Source organism: Diabrotica virgifera, chromosome 4 (genome assembly GCF_917563875.1).
Source record: "Diabrotica virgifera virgifera chromosome 4, PGI_DIABVI_V3a".
In the NCBI taxonomy this organism is placed as follows: Eukaryota; Metazoa; Arthropoda; class Insecta; order Coleoptera; family Chrysomelidae; genus Diabrotica; species Diabrotica virgifera.
The window spans coordinates 230944467-230965677 of NC_065446.1; the positions used below are offsets into that span (position 1 = coordinate 230944467).

The 21211-nt window shown below is 31.1% G+C and overlaps 1 protein-coding gene across 2 annotated transcripts in view; it reads right to left on the reverse strand.

Moving 5' to 3' along the window:
- The window catches only part of LOC126883329 (sodium- and chloride-dependent transporter XTRP3), a 176316-nt gene that overhangs the window by 130233 nt on the left and 24872 nt on the right, over positions 1 to 21211 (reverse strand). For both annotated transcript variants that reach the window (XM_050648713.1, XM_050648714.1), the window contains exon 2: positions 16573 to 17003. In XM_050648713.1, coding sequence (XP_050504670.1) covers positions 16573 to 16861 — 289 coding nt within the window. In that variant the 5' untranslated portion in view covers positions 16862 to 17003. The remainder of the gene's footprint in view (positions 1 to 16572; positions 17004 to 21211) is intronic.

Genomic DNA, 21211 nt, shown 5'->3' on the forward strand with positions numbered 1-21211 from the left:
ATGACATTTGATGGTGAATTTAATTATTATATAAAATAAATAAGATATTCAAAAATACAATTTGAGTATATATTTTAAAAGCAATAATTTATTAACAGCTTTAAAAAGGTTTATACGAGTATTCGACCTCCCCTTTATGATAAATGGACTGTTCCATTTGCTATGAAATTAAAGTATAGTCGGTTCGCTAAACTCGACAAAACTGGCTAGTAATTTTAGTAGGTAATTTTTTTGTTTTTTGCGAATTTTGCCAAAATTGGCAAAATTACTAATTATTTAGTAATTATTAACTAATTAGTAATCATTTTTTTTTGTCCAATTGGCAAAATTATTGACTAAAATCACTAGCCAGTTGTGTCTGAGTTTAGCGAACCGACAGTATATGAAATAATATTGTTTGGTATAAAAAATTATGGTCTGATATGTGCAATTACATCCTTCTAATGGAAAAAAATATTTGAAGATTTTTCTCAAATTATGGATACCAACAACATTTTCATTTATAACTCGTTTATTTTTAATTAGACGAAGAAAAGTTATTCTTTATAAAAAGCTCTTCATGTTCTAAGATTTATGATGCAACCATCATATATAAAATTTTATTAATTTTATACGAGGTATATAAAAAATATGAATTTCGATCAAGAGTAAACTACTTTTATAGTTCATAACATTTAACACATAATTATTAATTCTAAACTACTTTTCATAATAGCAATTTTCCATATTATGAATTAAAATACGTAAATAAACAAAGTTTTCGTTATGATAATGCCCGGATTTTCAGCTTGGTGATTATATTTTAGATGATTTCAGTTCAGACTCTCTTACTTCTTCTAAAATCGAGTTTTGTATGTCGTACCCGCATTCGTTCATATTTTTTGTTTTGGTTTGGTATATTTGTTATTTTCTGTATTTTTCTATTTATCTGCTGTATTTTTCTTATATGTATTCACGGGTCAATATGTAGCATACTTAGCTTATTTTGCTTTGTTAATTTCGTTAATTTAATTTTAGGCTATTGATTATGTACTATAGAAAGGAACTACAACGTTAACAGGGTTTTATTATTTCATATGGTCAATGAATCTCTATATATGAAAAAACCGCGGAGTGCTACCATTTAAAGGGGTGCGTTTTTGAGAAATGGGTGAATTAGTCCCTGGGCACAGGTTATATTAGGGTGAGTTCTATGCACTTTCGGTACAAACACGTCTACATAAAAATTGTTCCTGGTTAAATTTCCTATCTAAATATTACTTTTTAAAGTCAATAATTCCTTTTTTTTACAAAAATATATTTAAAAGAAAAAGCACAAAGAAACCCAAAAGAAAGAAATTTTGTTTTTTGTCCCATAACTCTTGTCCACGGGGATATAGTTATAGACATTGCTTCACAGAAAAAAAACTTACACATTTTCTCTTTAAAATGTTGTTTGGTAGAGGTCATTAGGATTTACAATTTTCGAAATATGATTTTTCAAAGTTCGCCACTCACAGCAATTTTGGGCAATTTTCCTTGTTATTTTGCAAATATTGTTCTGTAACTTTTTTCTACGTAACTTTAGGCATATGCAATGGTACATGTAAGAGGAATAGAAATAAATTACCTTTAAAATGTTCTACTGTATAATGTTGTACGACTTCTTTTAAAGAGGTTATCTTTTTCAAGATTTTATACTTTTAACGAGTTTTTATATTTTTTACGTTTTTTTTTTTAAATTTTACATTATAACTTTTTTTTCTACATTTAGGTATATATTATATAGGTAATAAAAAAGAAAGCTTATTCTGTTTACTTTAAAATGGTGTATTATAAAAAATTCTAGAATTATTTTTGAATAAGGTACGCTTTTTCAAAATGTAATAAGTACTTGCAACGATTTTTGATTTTAGGATTTTTTTTAAATCTCTCATTATAACTTTTTTATGTGATTGTGTGTTATGATTGAATCTTATTTTTTATAGGTAATACTTTCGATCCACTTGACTCGGCCGGGCAAACTTCAAAATATGGATTAATTCCAATATTTACTTTGCTTGAAAAAATAGCATGTAAATGTACCAAAGGATGTACAAAAAATTGCGGTTGTAGGAAGATATGAATTAGTTGTTCAATATTCTGCAAAGGGTGCATAATATGGGTTGCAAGGGTAGTAATTGTGGGAACTCTAAGATAACTGAGGTGTCAAAGGAAGATATTGAAGCTAATGCTAACGAAGAGATGTATTTTGATTTTGTTTTCTAAGACTAATGTTTATGTAATTTTTGTAAAAGAAATAATTTTAAATAATACAGGTAAAAAATATCAAAGAATCACTCGGTTTCCATTATTTAAATATAGATGATACACCATTTTAAAGAACAGAAAGTAAGCCCTCTTTATTGAGCAATATAGATATAGTATATTCATGTACAAGAAAAAAAGGTATAATGAGAAATTAAAAAAATAATCCTAAAATCAAAAATCGTTGCAAGTACTTATTACATTTTGAAAAATAATATCTTATTAAAGAATAATCCTAGAATTTCTTGTAATACACCATTTTAAAGTAAACAAAATAAGCTTTTTTATTATATAATATAATATATACCTAAATCTAGAAGAAAAAAAGTTATAATGAGAAATTTCAAAAATAATTGTAAAAAATGTAAAAAATAATATTTTTTTATATTAGGTATTATATAAAATATAATATATAATATAATATTATATTATATATACTATATATTATAATATAATATTATAATATAATATATGTATTATATAATAATATTATTTTATTTTTATATTAAATTATAAAAAATCGTTAAAAGTATAAAACCTTGAAAAACCATAATCTCTTTAAAAAAAGTCGTACAACGTTATACAGTAGACCATTTTAAAGACATTTCATTTCTGTTCCTATTGCATGTACCATTGTATATACCTAAAGTAACGTAGAAAAAAGTTACAGAACAATATTTGCAAAATAACAAGAAAAATTGCCCAAAATTGCTGTGAGTGGCGAAATTTGAAAAATCATATTTCGAAAACTTTATATCCTAATTACCTCTACTAAACAACATTTTAAAGAAGAGATATGTAGGTTTTTTTTTCTGTAAAGCAATGTCTATACCTACATCCTCGTGGACAAAAGTTATGGGACAAAAAACAAAATTCCTTTCTTTTGGGTATCTTTGTGCTTTTTCTTTTGAACATATTTTTGTAAAAAAAGTACCATTGACTTTAAAAAGTGATATTTAGATAGGAAATTTAACCAGGAACAATTTTTATGTAGATATGTTTGTACCAAAAGTGCATAGAACTCATCCTAATGTAACCTGTGCCCAGGAACTAATTCACCCATTTCTCAAAAACGCACCCCTTTAAATGGTAGCACTCCGCGGTTTTTTCATATATAGATGTCCATTGATCATATGAAATAATAAAACCCGTTAACTTTGTAGTTCCTTTTAGCTATCTTATTTTGAATATAATCAATAGCCTATTTGTATTTTGGAGCAGAGTAAATAATTATGAAAGACTAAGTTTTTCAACCTAATAAAAATATTTGTAAATTAAATATTTTTAAAAGATTTTTAATTGAAAAACTTATTGGCCCATTTTCCTGGTGACACCTCCAAGGCTTCTACAATATGCAAGCCAAATGGATGCTGCAGTGAAGACAAAAGGGAAGGAATTCTACACTATGCAATTCACAACCCCGGTCTGCAGCGTGGTAAAGTTCCAACGGAAAATGGACCTAGTTACTCTATAGGAGTAATACTAATATAAAAATAAAAATGTATACCATTTTTATTCAGTTGCAATGCGAAGCCAAAACTGTCTTAATTTTCACTTAGATCAGAGAGTGCAAGCCAGCACTCTTATCGACGATTTCACCTCTTGTTAGAGGTTCATCAGGGACTGCATAGGTTGCTTTCTCTGGCCCAGGTAAAAATTTTTCGACGTATTAATCCCGCATTGCAACTGACGAGAAGGTAGTAGGTGCGTAGCGGCATCTGCTAAATAAAAGACATACTGCCTTACTAATAAAACACTCGTATTCTAAGGTTATTCCGTATTTATATCTAGAATAGTTATTCTAAGTATAAGGTAGATATAATACAAAAATAATTTGTTACCAATAAACTCCGTATAAGTTAGTTATAAGTATTCCCACTTTATTCCGAAATATTAGTTTGGCAACGACGCACTCTTCTACACAAATGCATAAAACAACGATATATTGGGTAAAATATGTCAATTTTGACTTTTCTCTACAAATAATACACCAAATTCCGTCATTTTTTGATGAACTACCCGCAGTTGCTTTTCCCTTTATGAGTCGTATAAACTCAAAAAATATGTAGATTACATAATTTTTTGATGGACTATGGCCGTTGTATTCTCTGCTATATTTTTAAAATCGTTATTTCTTATGTTGTATGTTGAGTTTGAGCATTTTATAAAATGGCTTCGAATAAAAGGAACTTTGTATTTTCTGCTGTATTGTAATAAATCGTTATTTCGTATGTTGTATGTTATGTTTGAGCATTTCATAAAATGGCTTCAAATAAAACAGAACGTTACATTAAATGGGAAAGTGAAGAAAAAGTAAACTTTATTTATTTGACTTATAAATGCAATGTAAATATGTTAATTTCAGCATATTTTGAAGAATATTGTGAGAGATTTTCTACATATTATAGAAAATAAAGACCTTATTTTTCTTGTAGAGTGGAGGATAAGCCTCCTCCTCGCTTGTTCACAATAAGTGAATCACCTACTAATTTTTCTAAAAATCTTACATCATCTTTAGGAAACCGGATTTTTATTCTGCTTTGTTTGAAAAAGAATGTATGCTTTCTTTGAAAGTTTTCCTTTTTCGTGTATTTTCCATCATGTTAATTAAATTATCAACTTCCTCGTTAGCCGCAATACCTCTTAAACACATTTTTTTATTGTATATCTACTCACAAAACAAATCAAAAAATAATATATTTTTGTCTCTGATGACTTTGACAGTCATAAAATAGGTTATACCAGACTTAAACAAGGGTGTGGGTCGGTATAAACTTGGACTAAATTCTTATACCAAGTATAACCTATACCTAAGTTATTCCATGTTTATTGGTAGTGATTTTGCCTATACCTGATTTATTCTCAGTATAACTTTTATACTTCGTTTATTAGTAACAGTGTAAGTTTTTCAACCTAATAAAAATATTTGTAAATATATTTTTAAAAGATTTTTAATTAAAAAACTTATTGGCCCATTATCTTGTGAATTGCATAGTGTAGAATTCCTTCCCTTTTGTCTTTACTGCAGCATCCATTTGGCTTGTATATTGTAGAAGCCTTGGAGGTGTCACCAGGAAAATGGGCCAATAAGTTTTTCAATTAAAAATCTTTTAAAAATATTTAATTTACAAATATTTTTATTAGGTTGAAAAACTTAGTCTTTTATTTAGCAGATGCCGCTACGCACCTACTACCTTCTCGTCAGTTGCAATGCGGGATTAATATGTCGAAAAAATTTTACCTGGGCCAGAGAAAGCAACCTATGCAGTCCCTGATGAACCTCTAACAAGAGATGAAATCGTCGATAAGAGTGCTGGCTGCACTCTCTCATCTAAGTATAAATTAAGACAGTTTTGGCTTCGCATTGCAACTGAATAAAAATGGTATACATTTTTATTTTTATTTTTTATTTAAATAATTATGATTTGATTTTATATCAGCGCCGGGCTAAGTTTTTACATGTTTAATATTGTTTCGAAATCGGTGGTTTGTTAAGATATAATCTATTATCTAATCTGTCTAATATAATTTCCAAATAACACTTAATATCCAAGTAACACTTATGGTCTACATATTATGTAATACTGCCGAATACTATGTAATGATAGTTACGTAAGTTGTTGTTGTAGACTTAATTGCGTTGTTCCCAGAAAAGTAAAAAAACTGTTTAGTCCATATGGTGAAACCGCTCCCGTCTGAAAAAATTTCTGATTCGGTTTCTTTGTGGATTCCTATTCAAAAATGTCCCCTTTAAACAAATCTGAAGGGTGCCCGACAGAATTTTTGGGCAGAAATTGTTTAAAGAATTTTTTTAAACAAATACAAAAGATCACCTTTTTATGGTCTGGAACATATTTTTTTACGGTTTTTGGGTCATTTTAAACAAGAGAGGTATCTTTTGATTTTTCTAAAAATGGAAAGTTTTCGAGTTATAGGCGATTTAAAATCTAAAAAATGCAAAAATACGCATTTTTGAGACTTAAAAACTCATATTTAGAATAGTATTTTTCAGGTTACCAAATACTTAAATTGTAGCTTAATCATTCATTTTCGAGATTCTGAAGAGTGATCGGGTTTAACTTCAATTTACACCGTTGTTATTTAATTGTTAAATATGCGTGTCGATCCGATATTTTTGCCGGTGCGGCGCGCTCTATTTCAACAATCTCCTATTTTCCTCCGAAAAATATTTTTTTTTAGATTCTTTGGGACATTCTAAATAAAATAAGTTTCTTGTCATTTTCTCCAAAAGTTAAGTTTTAAAGTTATAAGCCATCAGCGATTAAAAATCCGAAAATTTGTATTTTCGCTTTTCTCGGATTTTAAATCGCTTATAATTTGAAAATTATAAATTTTTGAGAAAAATGATAAGAAATCTACTTTATTTAGAATATCCCAAAGAAACTAAAAAAATATTTCTCAGAGAAAAATAGGAGATTGTTGAAACAGAGCGCGTCGTACCGGTAAAAAAATCGGATTGAGACGCATATTTAACAATTAAATAACAACGTTGTAAATTGAAGTTAAACCCGATCACTCTTCAGAATCTGGAAAATGAATGTTTAAACTACAATTAATTCAAGTACTTGGTAACCTCAAAAATACTATTTTAAATATGAGTTTTGTAGCCTAGAAAATGCGTGTTTTGTGAGAAAAATCACAAGACCATTTCTTATTTAGAATGACCCAAAAAACCTAAAAAAATATCAAAAATGAATAACCATCAATTACTTTTAATGGGAAATAAGCTACAATTTTACCAAAAAAAAATGATTTTATTAACGTTTCGAAGCCCAAATCGGGTTTCGTTGTCAAAATAAAAAATACTACCAAAATAAACAAAAATGTTGCTGCTAAGTAAAAAAAAATCTTCTAATAATTTATTTAATCTGACTCATTTATATTGGCAATTCAGACGTATATTATACATTTTAAAGTAAGACTTTAAAATGATATCGCCAATATTTATGAGTTGCTTTCATTGGACGACTTTACTAAAAGATAGTTCATTCGATTACATGAAATCAATCCCAACTCAAGAATATCCGTCACAAAAAAATCATATCATGTGATCTGTCTTTAAAAAGACAACCAAATGCAACGATGTCAGTAAAATTCTCGCGTTAGGGATTCCATAGTAAATCATGAGGGAAAACCAGGAAAAAACCTCGTGATACTATCCCGACATCGTAAGTATTTGGTCTTACATTTCATTTACTTTCAAAAAACTAATACCAAATTCTGACTTTAATATGTTTAAATTATAAATAATATTAATAATACATACATATACAATAAGTAATACTAAAATATAAAATTTGTACTGACTCGATATGTTATTGACCTACTAATCGTGGTATTTTCTTTCTATTGACTTCCTCTTTCAGTATGGGTAACCACATCTTACTGCATTCTACCGAGGAATTTGTGACACAATTGGTTTCATTTAGAATTAGAGCCGCTTCTTTGACTTTTTTCTTTTCTTTCAGGACTATACTTGAATCTCTCCACTGAACTCTATGTTCATTATCCCATGCATGTTGACATATTTGAGATATATCAAATTGTCTATTTTTAATATAAGACTGATGTTCACTTATTCTATCGTTTAATGGTTTTGATGTTTCACCTAAAAAAAATTGTTCGCATTCACAAGGTATTTTTTTAATTATTTTCCCTCGTGGTTTACTATGGAATCTCTAACGCGAGAATTTTACTGTCATCGTTGCATTTGGTTGTCTTTTTAAAGACAGATCACATGATATGATTTTTTTGTGACGGATATTCTTGAGTTGGCATTGATTTCATGTAATCGAATGAACTATCGTTTAGCAAAGTCGTCCCAGGAACGCAACTCATAGATATTGGCGATATCATTTTAAAGTCTTCTACTTTAAAATGTATAATATACGTCTGAATTGCCAATATAAATGAGTCAGAATAAATAAACTATTAGAAGAATTTTTTTTTACTTAGCAACAACATTTTTGTTTCTTTTAATAGTATTTTGTATTTTGACAACGAAACCCGATTTGGGTTTCAAAACGTTAATAAAATCATTTTTTTAGGGTAAAACACACTGGTTTCCTTTTTAAATGAATTAAGACATTTGTTTTAAACACGTTTCTCATTTTTTGCTAATGTAGCCCAACCTAAACTTACTCTTCTGAGTACCTCCGATGTTTGGTTGTCTTGCGGTAATTTTTTTTGTAGCCAAAATACATATATCTTTTCACAACTTCTATGTAGTACGTTCTTTAAAGGTAAAATATTGCAAAACCTCTAAATTTTAAAGATCCACTTGGATTGACGTAAAATTTGGCATACACATAGCTAACAAGTCAAGGAAAAAAATGATATTGTACCGATGTGTGCTTTTGCCCTAGGGGTGAGTTTCACCCCTTTTTGGGGATGAAAAATATATATTCCAAATAAGTCCGGAAATGGATAAAATGACTAATCCTAAGCAACTTATGTTTTATAAAGTTTTTTCACCAAGTTAATACTTCGAGTTATTTGCGAGTGAATATGTTACTTTTTTTTACAAAATAACCACGTTTTCAGACGGTTTTTTGCAAATAACTCAAAAAGTAAGTATTTATAGCTAATGAAAAATAGGATCATATTCGTCAAATTCCAAATCGAATATTTTAACGTGCCATAACCAAAAAACGAAGTACTTTTTTGGATAAAACATTTTAACTTTTTTAAAGTGATTAAAAAATGCTTATTTTTGTTAAAAAAAAAAATTTTAGCATCAAAAGTAAACAAGTTACGCTCAAAATAAAGTTGGTCCTTTTTTTTGGTAAGAAATCGGGAAAATCACCCCCTAATTAGCATTTCAAAAATGAACTTAATTGTTACCACTTAATATATATAGTATCCGATAATATAGTTTCGATCGCCAGGTAAAATAAATACATTATTTTAAATGCGAGAATTCACGAATATTAAGAGTACGATACCATGCTCTAGGCTAGGATACCATCCTTTGGTCTCCGTAGTGAGCAAACCCTAAGAGAACTCTGGTTTCTTCTACGTGGTATTTTATGAGAACAATGCCATCGGCATATCGGAGATAATTTAATTTCTGTCCATCAATGACAAAACCCTTTGAGTCTCATTCTTCATTCTTCTTCTTAAGGTGCCGTGCATTTCTACGTAGGCGTCCACCGTACATTGTTTTGTACAAGTGAGATGTTAGTTAGTCATGCAGGATTAAATAATTCTGTTTTTAGCAGCATTTCAAAGCATTTTATAACTGTGGATTCCTGTCAATTGACGTCCATTGAGTCTCATTAGAATCGTTTAAATGCGTACCTACTTCATGACTATTATCAATAAAAAAGGCCAAAAAGTATCTCCCTGAAGGGTGCGCCTTCTGCCAATGTTTATCTTCTCAGTCATGCAATGGTTTTAATATTCATATAACTGTGGTTTATTATATTTTCAAATACTTTGTGCAAATCAACAGAAATAGGAACCGGATATATATATTTGCATTAAGGAGGTAGGCAAAATTTTTTGGCTCAATGCTATTTAAATGCATTATTTTTTTCGAATCCTGAGAAAACTAATAAATATTTTAAAAAAATTTAAACGCAGAATGAAAGATTGCATTATTACCGAGGGTCGAAAGTCCCTAAGAGATACTAAAAGTTTCTTTTGAATAAAATATTTGAAATTAAAAATCAAACTAAATTTCTCTTTTTTCTTTCACCTCTGTAACTTATTAAAATAAACATAGAATTTTTCAGGGACCTCGGTAAAACGTAATCTTTTATTCTACGTTTAAATTTTTGAAAAATACTGAAAAAAATGAATTTATTTAAATAGTTTCAACAAATTTTGTTGTATATTCAATACTACTATAATCACTACAAATCGATTATTAATTATCCAAAATAATTAAAGACAAAATTAAGTCTATTTCTAAAAATATTCATAGACTTAATTCTTAAGTAGGTATTAAGTCTTTAGTAACTGGTAAGGTATCGTCTGTGAGACGACCTTCGTTTACATTTCTCATTATCTCTTATTCTCCTTAATCGTCAAGATAGCAACGTCTCCTAATCCTAAAATGACTTTTCAGTTATTTTAGGTTAATCTTAGGTTTAGGTTAATATTTACATAATCGTTAATCGTAGTATTTAAGCCGATGCCTGTCATATTACTAAGTCGTTAATATGAGTATGGCTAGTTCCACGAAAAAAATCTGCCTTGGCCATAGATTTTAAAGACACTGTTGTGTTCAAAACAGACTTCCGGTGTAGCGTCTTCGCTCGTAAACAGGTCCAGCTCAGGAACAGATTCGGTGAGGTAGGCCCAGATAATATAATTAACGTCGCTATCGAGAACAAATTAAATTTTGAATTTACAATTGACATCGTTACGGCCATCGTAAAACGTAAAGCGGCTCTAGAACGGGCAGAACAACAAAATGGGTGAAGTGGGCCTTCAAAGTCAGCAGAATAAAAAATAAAAAAAAAATAAAAATAACAATAAAAAATAAAAAAAATAAATAAAAAATAACAAAAAAGAAAAAAAAATTAAATAATACAAAAAGAACAATACCTTTCGCAGTAAGATTTACAAACATCGTATACAGAGATATACCCCTATTCCCCTATCTTACGTTAAGAATAAGATTTAGTTATATTGTACACGGATACACATGACCTCAACCCCTACCTTATCTTTATTTTCAATTCAACACGTCACTTAAAGATCACCCCTATCCTCCTTCTGCTCTTAGGAAGGTGAGGATAGCATAGCAGGGCTTATTCAAATCTTCTTGGGACCTACTTACAGACCGGGCGGAATATCCCTATGTATCGTTCACTAATGAACACGTCCAGAGATGTTCCGGGTCGGAAGAGGGGGTGGTTTTAGTTGGTAGGCGGCTGGTTATGGGGGCATTAGTGTTGCCCAAATGCGAGACCAAGACGAGACTTGGGCAGTCTTGGTATTGGTCTTGCACCAGTACACCTGGTCTTGGTCTTGGTCTTGGTATTGCACTCCCAGTCTTGGTCTTGGTCTTGGTCTTGCAGCAAGAGTCTTGCAAGTCTCGCAGTTACCCACTAGCATATTGCTATTTATTAAAAAACAACTCACATTAGGTGGGTTTGTACCCACGATCTAAACTAACCCTGCCTATACTCTAACTAATTGGGCTATCTACCATGTCTCACAGGAGTCAGTCTGTACATCTTCTTTTTTGGTTGACCATATCGGCCTTCGATCGTAATCCATACATATTATATTATACTAATACGTCGCTAAAGGGTCTCAAAAACAACTACTGTTTTTTATATAAAAGTAGACTAAAAATCTAAAAATTAAAGGAATAGCACAGAAAACACAAAAATCGCCGATATAACTTAATTAACCTATGAAATGCCAGTAGTGTCAAAATTTCATAACAGAGGAGTAAACTTGGCGGATGTTGGACCAGTTACAAACTAGCATTACTGTGCGGTAAATTTGAATCCTCTTTTGAAAAAATTCCTTTTTTATCCACTTTTTTAAATTAATTTTCCATTTCCAATTTTTACGTTCCAATTTATTTTTAAGTAAGGAATCCAAATCTGTAATAAAAAATGGGGGATACTATTTAAAATTTTAAAGTACCCCCCCCCCCCACCTCCGCAGGGGCCGTGTTTGGTGTCATTTGTCATTCGATAGATTTTTCAAAAATATCGAATACGTGTAATTTTCAGTTTTTCGATCTGATTAGGGATGGGAAAAACCTACCGGTTTAAACCTAAAACCGGTTTTTTTACTTCGCAATAACCGGTTTTACCGGTTATTTTTTTGTCCCGGTTATAACCGGTTTTATCTTTTTAAATTAAAAACCGGTTATTAGGTTTTTACGGTGATTAGGATTAGGTTAGGTATTATTTTTTATCCCAATCATAATTATTATTCTCAAGTAATTATTCCCAACAAAACCATAATTCAAATTTTATTTAATTTTATAAATACAGAAGCAAACTGAAAGTGCAATCTCACATCAGCCAGAAGCAGTTTTTTTATTATAATATTTCCTTGAAAAGGTATCTCTAATCATAATATTTACATAAGAAGTGTCTGTTTGAATTAGATGCAAACATCATCTATTTTTCACACTAAACTCTTAACTCTTGACATTGAAAGTGGTTGAATGACTTTTTCTGATTACCAAAAATAATGCTCTGACTATGCATATCGTATTACTGATTACGAATACGAATTTCTAAGAATTTCGCTACGTTTTCAAAACGATACACGCATACAGAAAGTATTAAATGAGTTAAAATGTACCTATTCTACAAATATATACAAACGTGTTAAAAGTAATACATGATAATTTTTTTTTGATGGTAGTAAAAATAAAAGATAAATTGCATTATCCAATTTAGTTTTAAGTAAAATATTTATGTTGATATTATTTTTTTTTTAAATCCCATTTCAAAGAGTCTGGGAAATTTTTTATAAGTTGAAATGGTTGGGGAATTTTTTAAGTTTGGGAGGAGAGAAAAATTGGTGGGTATTTTAGATAATAAATAAATATAATAATTAATAGAATAAAATGGTTTTATTAAAAATTGTGTTTTATTTATATTGATATTGATGTTCTTTCGATAGTACTAATTTTGATCATATTGATATCGAGTCGAATGGAGTATCGCAAACTAAAGTGCATTGTAAATGTAACTTTGTAACCTATTGGATTAAAAAAAACGATAACCGGTTTTTCCAAAAACCGGTTTTTTTCGGCCGGTTATAACCGCCAGGTTAAACCGTAAGCAAAAAAAACCGGTATAACCGAAAACCGGTGTTTTGTCAAAAACCGCCATCCCTCTGATATTCATTTCGCGAAATATCGCGAGGTTCGCATTTACAATTTAAAATTTACCCCCAGCCGTCTTCGTGGGTGGTCGTGATTTTTGAAAAATATTGAACGGATTTTTTAATTTTTCGATCTGACATTCATTTCGCGAAATATTCGCTTTTTTGTCAAACTTTGTGACTCGCCCATTTCCTTACGCCCCGCACAAATCGTCAGATTTTTTAAATATACACTGTTTTGCATGTACCTACATACTTAACTTACCTTATCTTAATCTGACGATTTTGAGTTTTTCTAAGGATATATATTTTTTCTGGCCTCCCTTAACGAATTCCCCTGTATATATATAGCCAATATATGGTAGAGGTACATTTACAGGGTACAAGGTTTCTCCCCATGTGATAATCTGACGCGCTCCAGTAACTGCAAAAATCCCCGCTTGGGCTCTCCTACCATTAAATACATCGTTTTATTTCAATTTTTTATAAGATATATTTTTGCTTAGAATATTTTTTTCAAAAGAATACTTACTTTTTGAGTCATTTGCGCAAAAACCGTCGAAAAACATGTTTTTCCTTTGTTGAAAAATGAACATATTCAGTCGCAAATAGCTCGAAAATATTGACTTGGTTTATTTGTAGATGAATAAAATAGAACAAAAGTTGCTTAGAATTAGTCAGTTTATTCAACCTTAACTTATTTTGAACCTTTGTTTTTTAACCCCCCAAGAAGGGGTGAAACTCATCCCCAGGGAAAAATCACACATGGGCCAATATCTCTTTTTATATAATAATATCTCTTTTTTTGAAATTTGAAGGTTTTGTAACATTTTACCGTGCGTGAATGGACTATACAGGGTAGCCAGGCATTATCTTATCTAGTGCTTTTTCAGCAAAAAATTTTGTTTGGCCGATTGATCTAATATCTAATTGCACACCCTGCAAACAGTTTATAAGTAGGACGTTTAGTCTTTACGATATGAATAAGGAAAAACAATTGAGTGGTTGTCCGTAACACTGGATATGCAATTCGTATTATATTTTTATCACCTTAGGCGACATACTTCTTTAAAAGTTTCAATGCGATATTATTATACTGTCGTGTCGGCGTCACACAACACAAGAAGATTATTTTATGAAAGGTTAGCTATTCTCAAAATCTAGACAATTACTCAATTGTAATTAATTTCGGAGCGAAAGCGTCGTCTGATATTAGGAAAGAATGAAATATTCTATTTTTACATTGTATAATAATTTATTGTGACCTCTGAGTACGTATCCAATAAATAAGGGTGTTCTTATATCAATATTTTAATTCGGTATGTATGTTTATCGTATTGTTCATAATGCGGATAAATCCAATTTTCCAAATTTTTATTACATATTTTTTTGTATCTCATAGTCTCTAAGCATATACCCGAACTAATATACAGGGTGTAACAAAAATACAGGTCATAAATTAAATCACCTATTCTGGGACCAAAAATAGTCCGAATGAACCTAATTTACCTTAGTACAAATATGCACATAAAAAAAGTTACAGCCCTTTAAAGTTACAAAATGAAAATCGATTTTTCCAATATATCGAGAACTATTAGAGATTTTTTATTGAAAATGGACATGTGGCATTTTTATGGCAGGAATATCTTAAAGAAAAATTATAGTGAAATTTGTGCACCCCATAAAAATGTTATGGGGGTTTTGTTCCCTTAAACCCACCCAAACTTTTGTGTACGTTCTAATTAAATTATTATTGTGATACTATTAGTTAAATTCAATATTTTTAAAACTTTTTTGGTTCTTAGTATTTTTTCGACAAGGCAGTTTTTATCGAGTTGCGACATCTTCTCTAATATGTTTACATAGAGATTTTATGGGGGTTTTGTTCCTTTGAACCTCCCAAATGGTTGTGTACGTTCCAATTAAATTATTACTGCGATACCATTAGTTAAACACAGTGTTTTTAAAACTTTTTTGCTTCTTTGTATTTTTTCGATAAGGCACCTTTTATCGAGATGTGGCTTCTTTTTTAATATGGTTTAAAATATACCTAAAAATGTAAATAATAAATAAATTTTCCTATTATTATCAAGTCTCCATATAATAATCATACTCCATATACAAATATGTGGTGGATTTGACAAATATGCAAAATATCTCGATAAATACTGACTTTTCGAAAAAGTACTGAGGCAAAGAAGTTTTTAAAGCATTGTGTTTAACTAATGGTACTACAATAGTAATTAAATTGAAACGTACACAAAAGTTTGGGGGGGTTTAAAGGAACAAAACCCCCATAAAATTTTTTGGGGTGTCTAAATTTTACTATAATTTTTTCTTAAGATACTACTGCCATAATAATGCGACTTGTTCATTTTCAATAAAAAATCTCCAATAGTTTTCGATATATTGGAAAAAATCGATTTCCATTTTGTAACTTCAAAGGGCTGTAACTTTTTTTATGTGCACATTTGTACTAAGGTAAGTTAGGTTCAAACGAACTATTATTGGTCCCTGACTATGTGATTAAATTTATGACCTTTATTTTTGTTACACCCTGTATTATTCCATAAAATAACACTCAATCCTAACTGCAAGACGCAAGAGTCTCGCAGGCTTAGTCTTGTTCTTGCTCAAGTCTTGCACGGTCAGTCTTGGTCTTGGTCTTGCTAAAATAAGGCGGTCTTGGTCTTGGTCTTGTTAAAACGCAAGAACAAGACCAAGACTGCAAGACCAAGACCGATTTTGGGCACGCGGGACGCATGAACCATACTCTGGTCTGTGGGCCCCAGCGTGTTCTCCTCTCCTGTCCGAGTCCAAAAGTACTAGGGACACCTTCCCTAGTCTGCTAACAGCGTTCCACATCGATCCAAAAAAAAAGTTCAAAACAGACGGACCATGCTGCAGCGCTACGCTGTGGATCCCCAAAAGTAGTTTCCGATGATTGACCGTGGGTTCTTATGTAAAGTGGACGTTCCATCACAGACTGTGGCCGGCCACAGTCGCTCGTCTGTAATGAAACGTTCGCTCCACATGAGATTCAAAACAGACGGACCACGCTGCAGCGCTACGCTGTGAATTCTTATGGACTGTGGGTTCTTATGTGGAGTGGACACTGCCCCCCAGAAGAGCGACTATGGCCGGCCACAAGAATCCACTGTCAATCATCGGAAACTACTTTTGTGGATCCACAGCGTGGTACGTCTGTTTTGAACCTTATGAATATTTTTTTAAAGAGCTTCTAAATCCTTAAAATATTATGAATGTTCCTTATAGTTGCTTGCAGTATTGTGTTTTCTGCTAAAACGTTGAATAATGTTACTTTTTTTAATATTAATATCTTAAATTAAAATGCCCCAATGAAAATTTAAAAACTTATAGGGATTAAATACAATCATCTTGCGGTTAAAGGTTATAAATACATCTATAAAATTAAAAACTAAAAACAAAACTCACCTCCTCCATTTTGCTGGCACAGATACGGAAACCTCCATATATTTCCCAATCCAACCGAATAACCAATAATTGAGAGAAAGAACTGAAGTTTTCCTGACCATTCAGCCCTATTGGGATCACCGTCAGCCGCCTGACTGCCTCTGGAAATGATAGACCCCCTGGGGCCTTGTAGAACTATCGTAACTCCCTGCTTACCCCTTGATTCTGCGGGGCCGTTCATGCCGTTATTCAGGGGTGCCAACTCGTGTCCGTGCTTCGTCATTTCTGTCGATGGGAGTTTGTCGGGCATACTATCAGTCCAAGAAAGAACTTAAGTCCGATATTGAGCACATAGATTTTAAAAGTTCATCAATTGATTAACGGAATTATTCTTCGTTTATGTTTTAAATAAAAGTCACAACCATGATATTATGCAGGAAATAGTTTGATAGCTTAAAGATTTGTTAAAATAAGACTTAACTTAATTTATTGTTATATATAGTACGTAAAATGAAAGATTACCCATGAGCCATTATATTAAACATAAATATATTTTCTATGCTCCAAAAAAATAATGAACTATACTAAATTTACAATCAAGATGCAGTAGAAATAAACAAACCAAGACACGTTAAATGCTACTAGAAGCACTGACGAATCATAATTTACAATGTATAAACTTTGGAAATCATGATTTGGGATTTACAATGTATATTTATTTTATGCATTGTAAATTCAAACGGGGTAGTGGCACAATCGCTTCAAAAAATAAAGAAAGGAAATGCGGTAGGACCAGATGATATTCCTGGGGAAGTATGGAGAGCATTGGGAGAGACATGAACAAGGTGGCTAGCAGGTCTATTTAATAGAATTATGGAAGTTGGACAAATGCCAGACGAATGGAGAAGCAGTATACTAGTACCTGTTTACAAAAACAAGGGAGATATACAACAATGTACAAACTACAGGGCTATAAAACTGCTTAGCCACACCATGGAAATATGCGAAAGAGTAATATAATTGATAGACGGATAAGTGAAGTGACCGAAATATCCGAGAATCAATTTGGCTTTAAGCCGGCAGATCAACAACAGATGCAATTTTCATTATAAGGCAGTTGATGGAAAAAGACAGGAGTAAAGAAACAAACGCTCATATGGTATTCATTGATCTTGAGAAAGCATATGATAGAGTTCCTCGAGAGATTCTGTGGTGGGAACTAAATAAGAAAGGAGTCCCTGGTGAATATGTAAAGATTGTGAGGGATATATCTGAAGGAGTAACGACTAGTGTTAGGACAGGTGTGGGAGAGACTGATAAATTTCATGTGAAAGTAGGATTGCACCAAGTCTCTGTGCTTAGTCCGTATTTATTCTCATTAATTTTGGACCAGATAACAGCGAAACTACAGTGTAACATTCCATGGTGCTTAATGTATGTTGATGATGTCGTGTTAGTAGAAAATAGTGAAAGAGACTTAGATCAAAAACTGGAACAGTGGACACGAGCTCTGGAGGAAAAAGGTTTAAAACTTAGTAGGACAAAGACAGAGTATTTGGAATGTTCATTTAAAGATGGAGTTACTACAAATAAAATGGTATCTTTGGATGGTGAACTGATTGTAAAAAGCAATAGTTTTATGTACCTGGGATCGGTATTACAGAGTAATGGAGAAATAGATGGAGATGCATACAGTAAAATTAGGGCTGGATGGATGAAGTGGAAAGAAGCGAGTGGTGTGTTGTGTGACAGAAAAATTCCAATGAAGCTGAAGGAAAAATTCTATAAAACAACCAGAAGACCGGCTATGATGTACGGAACTGAATGTTGGGTAGTGAAAAAGAAAGAGGAAAACGAATGCATGTGGCGGAAATGAGAATGCTTAGATGGATGAGTGGAATGACAAAGAAGGATAAAATTAGAAATTAGTATATTAGGGGAAATCTAGGTGTGGCACCAATTGATGCCAAAATGAGAGAGCAAAGGTTAAGATGGTTTGGTCATGTTCAACGTCGAGACGTTAATCACCCAATACGAACAATAGCTGAAGTGCAGATTCCTGGAAGGAGTAGGAGAGGAAGACCAAAAAAGACCTGGGGGGAGACGATAAGGCAGGGCATGTTGGTAAAGGGGATTAACATTGATATAACCCAAGATAGAATTGTGTGGAGAAATGTAATTAGGGAAGCCGAACCCGCATAGGGATAAGGCAAAGAGAATGATGATCATTTATGCATTGTAAATTATGATTCGGCAGTGTTCCTAGCAGCATTTAACGTGTCTTGGTTTGTTTATTTCTTCTGCATCTTGATTGTAAATTTAGTATAGTACCAGTATTATAAGGACAGTTTATATACATTATTACATGTATTTGCGCTGGCCAATTTCTTTTTTGTGACACGGTGACAGAAAAATACAGCGTGTTTTATATGTTCATTCATGGGTAATCTTTAATTTTTCCTACTATAAACTACTCCAAGAAATTAACGCACCCACATAAAAATTGTTCATTTTTGATATTTCCAATTTCCTAAACCTATTTTCTGAATTATTTAAGTGATTGTTTTAATATGTTATAGACTTATTCTTTAACAATGTATAACAATACATTTTATTATAACAATGTCTAAATTCTTCGTTGTAACAATATTGTTGCTAAACAGGTAAATTTTCATTGTACATATATTATAGGGTGTACCAATCAAACTATGTTTTTTTCTCAAAGTTCACCACATCCTGTCGAATATGCTTGCATTTATAAAATAATAAAATTAAAACCAAACTACAGCCTCAGATTTTATTAACATTATGTATTTTGTTTCAATCGCGTATTAGTCCAGGAACCGAAGCATTTCAGCTCGCAATTTTTACAGAATGGATCGATTTGCTTGAAAATTTGAAGAATAAGTAGTGGATAGTCCAAGGATCAAAATCTATATGATGCCGAAAGGCGCTTTTACCATGGGGGTGGTTGCCACCCCATCTTGTGGGTACAAATTTTTTATTAAATTTTGACAGCAAAAGTTGATAAAAACATTCGTTTTAAGCAAAAAATGTTCTATACATTTTTTTGATAAAATTAATATTTTTCAATTTACTCGCTATCGAAAATGTTAGTTTTATATCGAAAAAATCAATGTTATTCGATATTATACTCATTTACGATTCACTCAATTTTTGCCATAGAAATTTTTTTTTCAAACCAAGTTCTTGGGATTTAAATAACCTACAATTTCATATTGAAACATTTTTTCGTATCTCTAATGCTAATCTTTCTATTCTGAAGAAAATGGCATTTTTTACCAAATTACAAAAATTCGTTATTCGTTTTAACTCCATTTTTTTTAAACTGATCACTCTAAGCCAGTCAAACTTCTGGAATCTATTACTAATATATAAATAAGGAAGTATGAAAAAGGACAATGACTAAAAACACCGCCAACTTACATTATTAAGCTTCCAATTGGATTTCTTCTTTTTTTTTTTCAAAAAAATATATTGATTTTTTAATCGTAACTTTTTTATTTTTATCCTAGAAAGTTTAGTAAAAAATAATTTTGTAGGTCTCTATAATATCTATAAGGCTATTAATATTAAATCCTTTTAAAACCCTAAGTCGCAAAAAGAGGTGACTGTAAAAGGGTTGGTAAAGGTGGTTTTTGCATGTTATTACAAGTTTTAATTGTCAATAGCTCACTCAGTTTTTGCGAGAAAAAAAATTTGCTAACCCCGTTCTTGGGAATTAAATAAGCTACAATTTTATATTTACATATTTTTTCGTATCTCTGATGGTAATCTTTCTATTCTGAAGAAAAGGCATTTTTTTACCAAACTACAAAAATTCGTTACTCGCTTTTAACTCCATTTTTTTAAAAACTAATCATTCTAAGCCGCTCAAACCTCTAGAACCTATTAATAATACATAAATATAGAAGACCAAGTAAGGTCAACGACTAATTTTAATTAGGGTGTTAAGTATGGGGAAGTTTCCGATCACTTTTCGCTGAAAAAAATAAGGACTGACATTCTTTTCATAATAAGTCACTTAATTTTTGAGCCTAATACTTTTTTTTTCTGTAGATAGATATTTTTTAAATTCTTTAAATTAGTTTGAACAAGTTATCCTCGAAAAATACACAGTTTTCCCGTCTTTTGAGTTTGAAACTACAATATTTAGCATTTGACGAAGAAGAGCTAACATATAATAAAGTATAGCTCGATTACTATTGGTATTAAAGAAAATAAAAAACTATTCTGTTTATTTTTTCAAAAGGCACATTTTTATTAAGCAAAGTTGTTTTGATAAAACGAAAATTTTTTGAGTTATTAGCAGAAAACTGATTAAAAACATTGATTTTTTCGATATAAAACTAACACTTTCGATAGGAAATAAATCGAAAACTATTAATTTTATTACAAAAATGTATAGAACGTTTTTTGCTTAGAATGAACGTTTTTTTCAACTTTTGCGGTCAAAATAAATAAAAAATTTCCACCCCTCGAGATGGGGTGGCAACCACCTCCACGGTAAAAGCGCCTTTCTTCCTCATATAGATTTTGATCCTTGGACTATCCACTACTTCTTCTCAAATTTTCAAGCAAATCGATCTATTCTGTAAAAATTACGGGGTTTTGTCCTATTTTAAGCTTCATTACTTGG